The sequence below is a fragment of the Phyllostomus discolor genome, chromosome 2 (genome assembly GCF_004126475.2).
Source record: "Phyllostomus discolor isolate MPI-MPIP mPhyDis1 chromosome 2, mPhyDis1.pri.v3, whole genome shotgun sequence".
NCBI lineage: Eukaryota > Metazoa > Chordata > Mammalia > Chiroptera > Phyllostomidae > Phyllostomus > Phyllostomus discolor.
Window position 1 is genome coordinate 74037356 of NC_040904.2, and position 6877 is coordinate 74044232.

Sequence of the window (6877 nt, forward strand, 5' to 3'; positions counted from 1 at the left end):
AGCAATTATTACTGTTTTCCTACCCCAGTCCTCAAATCACTTCTTAAATTTGAAATTGTAATCCCAGGCTCTGAATGTAACTGCAATCTATTTCTTTCAATAGATTTCTTTCTTTCTTTCTTTCTTTCTTTCTTTCTTTCTTTCTTTCTTTCTTTCTTTCTTTCTTTCTTTCTTTCTTTCTTTCTTTCTCTCTCTCCCTCTCCCTCTCTCTCTCTCTTTCTTTCTTTTTCTTTCTTTCTTTCTTTCTTTCCTTCTCTTTCTCTCTTTCTTTCTTTCCTTTCTTTTTCATCCTCATACATTACCTGAGCCTACATTACACCTGCTCCTTAACCTCATCAAGACCTCAAATCTTGGCCTGTTTCCTCATTGAACTGCCCTCTCTGATCTGCTCCTTTCTGAATCTGCCATTGACCCAGCATCATCACCAACTTCTTCCCTGGCATTTGACCCCAGTCTGAATCCCAATTCCTAATTTAATCTGTATCAATTCCATATCTTTTCCTCCGGTTTAGAATCTCTAATTTTAGAGTGTTGTTGGATGATAAAAAACCTAGATCAGTTTTATTCCAATGACTTTCTCAGGTTCTGATTTCAGCTACATATTTAAGAGTTTTCTGTAATCTTTTTGTTTATGCTTTCTCCCTAGAGCACTGGCACCACTCTCTTCAAACATAATCAATCTACTGGCACAACTCACTCTGCCAAAGCACAGATCCTATCCTCTCACTGGCCTTCTTAAACATTTCAACGGCTTTTTATTGCCTGGCAAAGAAAATCTAGTATCCTTATTATAGCATGTCCTTCTAGTTATCGTAACTTTCATTTTTCTCCTCCAACCTTGGAGCTGATGTGCCTTTGCAGTACCCATATCAGACTACTTACTTCCTATGCCTGAATGCATCCTGCCTTTTTATGTTTCTGTTTTTGCTCATACCTTCCTCTACCTGAAAAGGCTTTCACTGTTTCACCATGGTATGATTAATTCTCCCTCACCAGTAGTTCTAAGACACTTTATACATACCTCTATAATGCCCTTATTGCATTGTATGACTGTATTATAAGTAAGGCTAGCTGTTTTATAAACATGCTAGTATATTAAAGATGAGAACAATGTGTTATTTTGCTGTTTTGTTTAGGAATATGTTTGGTTAGTTGGTTGGTTGTTTTTGCAGGGGTATTTTTTTATACCTGGACGATTAATCAGCATATAAATAGCACTCAATAAATAGTTCTTAAAGAAATAAATAAGAGCAAGGAAATACAATAAGAACAGAGGGACATCTCAGAATTGGAAAAGCAGAATAAGAAATTTAAAAACACTATGAACACATTCCTACTGTTATAATTTGCACAACAGTTTACACACTTAGACCCGGTCATTATCTTAAATATTCCCAGAAAGAAATAAACAGTTCATTCTGTTGGATACCTGCCTCCATTTGAACACACTTCTTACTCTGTAACACTTTACAGAACAACAACAACAAAGAAAAACCCTTATCGACCTCAATACTGCAACTGAGTTTGTTAAGTAAAGTAACAAATCTCTCACAGACAATAAAATGATGATTAATTGCACGGGTTTGTTCCAACAGTCAGTTATATCATCATTGTGGAAAAGCTCATTAAATTTCTATACTTTGGTTTTCTTGTCTATGGAATGGGAGAAAATAACCATTCCTGCCTTGCAGATTAGCAAGGACAATTGAGTGGGTTAGTATATGTAAAGTAGTTAACATAGTACCTGAAGAAGTAACCACTCAGAAAAGACAAGTATTTTTATTATTCTAATTGGAGCAGTCAATTTTGTAGTTTCTCATCAGGTCTCAGTAGAATTGAATGTTACCTTTTTTGTCTTTTTACAATGCTATTATTAAAGCTATTGGTGTGTGACCCCCTCCCCATTTTTCAAGTCTAAAGTAAATAAAACTAGGAGTTTATAGTATAACATAAATGGGAATAATATAATTGGACATTAAGATAAACATACAACTGAATATAAATCAAAATTAGACTTTTTTAACTTATATAAGTCAGGAAGTAAATGCTGGGAAGTTTTTCTGTCTGTGTTATTATCAGAAAGGCTACATATAATTCATGGGACTACAGGCTCTACTTAGAGTAATCCTAACTATTACCCAGTAAAGACATTCAAAATACAGAATGCTGTCTATGTTCTAACAGTAGGAGAAATTTGTACGCCATAGTCTATGTTCAGTAACGCAGAGGTGGTCCCTAGCACCATGAGGACTCACAGTGGGAACTTCAGATGTGAAAGAATCTGAACAAATCTAATTAAAGGCTATGTTTGAATTAATAATGATACATGTTTTATTGAAATTCTATTTATAAGTGGCAAGGAAAATAAGACAAAAAGATGAAGAAACCAAATTATTTTCCTATTTTCTTTGTTTTCTATCAGAAGATTAATTTTCTAAACTTAATAAGAAGATTTCTTATAAACTACAGTAGAATTTATGACATGTTTTGATATTTTTCCTTAGTAAAAGTACCATTTCAATGAGCCTAATTTGAATGCTACAGTCTGGTGCTTTGAGAAATCAGTTGAATTATCAAGTAATTCACTTTCTTATTATAAGCTGGTCCATTTCCCCACAGAATTACTTTTTACTATGGAAACACACATAGAAACTATTTTTAGTTTCTCTTTTTCAATATTCTATTCAAAATGTAATTCGAGGATTATCTCTTAAAGAGGCTCTCGTGCCAAAACTGTTTATCAGGCAAATTAAAGTGGAAAGTTATTTTTGCTCATAAAATGGAAAATGGCAGCACTTTTAAGTGAATTTTCATAACACTAAATACTGTTGCAAAAGAATTAACCAATTAAGAAAATATTTAGCCCCTTTACAGGATAAGTAGTACAAATGTTATGATGGGAGAATGAGGGTAATTTTGAAAGGAAGTTAGAACTTAATTCATCTGCTATGCTTCTAAGATGTCTAAATGGCTTTGGAATAAGCATTTCATCATTGACCATTGACCCCCTGACCCACCTCAGGGTTGTTTCCAAGGAAGATAGGGAAACGCCGTTAGGCTCACTGATAGTGAAGGCACAAAACAGGGATTCTCATGACAGTTCTGATGGTGCCAATGGAACTATGCTCCAGTACTGATTTAAGAAATATGGTCAGATGGCATAACTCTCATAACAGGCTGAACACAGTGGAAACCTGGAGTTTTCTTACTTGCCCTTTAAAAATAGGTAAGTGCTGATAGAAATACATATTTTCTGAGTAACAGGTATTCTGATTTCTTCTGTCACTCAATTTGCTTAGGAACAAGCCATCAGAACCAGCCTTCAATGAATACGAGAAAATAAAAATTAAATTTAGTAGTGGTAAACCAGTTAAATAGAATATTAAATATGCTGCACTGCAATGATTTAAAATATACACACACTTCATAAGAAGCACTTGATATAAAAATATCAAGTATTTTAATTTATTGTTCTATTAGTTCCAACAAATGAAACATAACCATTTAAAGTAAAAATTACTTAAGGAATATGGAAGTGCAATTACTATTACTTATAACTAAGAATAAAGTGTCACATTTCCATCTTCTTTCTGTCTCTTCCTAAGACACAGGCAGCTGCTAAAGAATTATTAAGGAAAGAGAGAAGGGTAGATGTAAAAAATTATTTTATAAAAACAATTATACTCAGATTACTCTTATTTGACTTATAATTACATAACAGCATAGACCAAAGCAAAAATCAGAAGCCATGTTCAAGGTCTTCTTTCAAAAGTAAGCTTACATGATTGTTATAACAGTGACTTGCAGAAAGAATAATTGCCATTTCAGGCTGTGTGCTATTATGAGCTCTTCTTACAGCCAAGTTCACCTTGTTTAGTGGGTTATTATAATAATGGGCAGCATTGTCCATTTATTTGACTGTAACTAATTTTATTTTATTTTAAACTAAATGAACTACTTCTAGCCACAAAGACTAGTAAACATTCTGATATTTTTGTAATTTCATAAAACAATAATGGAATGCTAAGAGATACTAAAAATATTTTATTTTGTTTATTTTCCTTTTTATGACCTTTATATCATGACATAAAATACATTAAAAGTTCCTTCAGTCTTCATAAACTCAATCATAATGTTCTCAATGTAACTTTGAATTTACTATAAAATTGCTTATGACTTTATATACTGACTTTAAAGTAATATTTTCCTATATAACACATAAATAAATATTAATGGTACATGCTTTTAAACTTTTTCTGCTGCAAAGAGAAAATCATAGCTAAGATTAATATAGTTTTTTAATTAGATTTTATATGGTAGAAATTTTACTAATAGTTTAATTTACTCATAAAATTGTTTTATTTGAGCTGCATTTAAGAAATGTCTTCAAAGTTATTGTTTGTTACTGTTCTAACTGGTTTCTTAAATTAAAAATAAAAGAAAATCTGCTATCTCAACTCATGGTTTAATCCTTAGAATATCTTGGGAAAATATACATATACACTTTTAAAGATTATTCTGAAGAGAAAAGTCTTTTTAAAACTTGTATTTTTTCACTACCATCTACCTCCCTTATACCCCTCTTCTACCTCCACTCCCCCATACCCCCACCCCCAAGCCCCACAATCACCACACTGGTGTCCAAGTCTGTGAGGATTTTTTTTTCCTTTTTTGCTCCATCCCTCCACCCCTCACCCCCAGAGCTGGCAGCTTGGTCTCTCTCTATGAGTCTGTCTCTATCATGTTTGTTAGTTCAGTTTATTCATTAGACTCTACATATGAGTGAAATCATATGGTATTTGTCTTTCTCTCACTGGCTTACAAAGCCTTCTCTGAACTGCTTTTCTCCTTTGTTACAGGTATCCAATCTTCAGCTATATTTATCTTTTAAAACAAAAAAAAATGGATTTCTTAAATTCATCTGATCAAAATTGGACCTCAGAAGAACTAGTAAACAGAATGGCATCCAAGATTCTGGTGTCCCTCACTCTTTCCAGCCTGGCGCTGATGACAACAACCATCAACTCCCTTGTGATCACTGCAATTATTGTGACCCGGAAGCTGCACCACCCAGCCAACTATTTAATTTGCTCTCTGGCAGTTACAGATTTTCTTGTAGCTATTCTGGTGATGCCTTTCAGCATTGTGTATATTGTGAGAGAGAGCTGGATTATGGGGCAAGTGGTCTGTGACATTTGGCTGAGCATTGACATTACATGCTGCACTTGCTCCATCCTGCATCTCTCTGCTATAGCTTTGGATCGGTATCGGGCAATCACAGATGCTGTCGAGTATGCCAGGAAAAGGACTCCCAAGAATACTGGCATTATGATTACAGTAGTTTGGATTATATCTATTTTTATCTCTATGCCCCCTCTATTCTGGAGGCACCAAGGAACGAGTCGAGATGATGAGTGCATCATCAAACACGACCACATTGTTTCCACTATTTACTCAACATTTGGAGCTTTCTACATCCCGTTGGCATTGATTTTGATCCTCTACTACAAAATATATAAAGCAGCAAAGACATTATACCACAAGAGACAAGCAAGTAGGATTGTCAAGGAGGAACTGAATGGTCAAGTTCTTTTGGAGAGTGGTGAGAAAAGCACTAGACTGGTGTCCACCCGCTACATGCTCGAAAAGTCTTTATCTGACCCATCAACAGACTTTGATAGAACTCATAGCACAGTGAAAAGTCCCAGGTCTCAATTCAAACATGAGAAATCTTGGAGAAGGCAAAAGGTCTCAGGCACAAGAGAACGCAAAGCAGCCACTACCCTAGGATTAATTTTGGGTGCATTCGTAATATGTTGGCTTCCTTTTTTCGTAAAAGAATTGGTTGTTAATGTCTGTGAAAAGTGTAAAATTTCTGAAGAAATGTCAAATTTTTTGACATGGCTTGGATATCTCAATTCCCTTATAAACCCACTGATTTATACAATCTTTAATGAAGATTTCAAGAGAGCATTCCAAAAACTTGTGCGATGCCGATGTTAGTTTAAAAAGGTTTATTATTAAAGGTTGGATTTTGTTTTTTTGAAGTGAAGTAGCTAAATGAATGCTAAATGTTAACACATTTAAACTTATCATTTTAGCAATAGGGAAGGGGCAAAAGAGCTAATAAGAACTCTTGCTTAGTATCACTGGAAGAAATGTAAAAGTCAGAGATTGAATATGTCTTTGTATTTAGGTAGTAAAGAGTAATCATAAAGTGAGTTAGGTACCATAAAATAATTTAGATACTGAATTTGTACACATTTAACATATTCTTTTTGTTTAATATTAATTCCTAGAAGAATATTTCCCTAATTATCTGTTACTAACATTTGAAATCAAAGCTTTACCCTAGTAGCAATAACTCAAAGGAAAAGCTGGGGAGGTCAGGAGAGGTATTTATTTAGGAATCAAATTTTAGGCACTAAGTAAAGTACCCTAGGGTACCCACCATAGTTACTATACTTCTAATGTCTTTTTGGGAACGTAAAATAAATTTCATTTCTGTTTATGGTAATAAGCTCAGTTGCTAACTAAAATGTTCACGATGCTTTGTACTGCAGCAGCTCCACACCTTCCATTTAAACATTCATTCCCTTTTGTCAGAGAGAACCTAATAGAAACACAGCTTTCCATTGACTTCAAAACAATACTAGTTTTCCAAGCAGTAGAAATGTGTATAAAAAAGATTCATTATTACAATAAACATATGTGTATATATAAAACAATAATTATATATATGTATATATGTCCCAATTAGTCATTCCACTAGTTCAGTGAGCCAAAGCAATTTCATAATTTTCTCTTCTGTATTTATATATATATGGATATATATATATGGATTTGAAAACAACAGAATAGACCACAGACCACCTTT

General features: G+C 33.8%; 1 protein-coding gene across 1 annotated transcript; it reads left to right on the forward strand.

Annotated features, from left to right (window-relative positions):
* The first annotated feature begins 4870 nt into the window (after positions 1–4870).
* HTR1F (5-hydroxytryptamine receptor 1F) lies at positions 4871–6653 on the forward strand. Its single transcript, XM_036017952.1, has one exon. The coding sequence runs from the start codon at positions 4903–4905 to the stop codon at positions 6001–6003; it is 1101 nt and encodes a 366-aa protein (XP_035873845.1). The 5' UTR covers positions 4871–4902; the 3' UTR covers positions 6004–6653.
* The last annotated feature ends 224 nt before the right edge of the window (positions 6654–6877 follow it).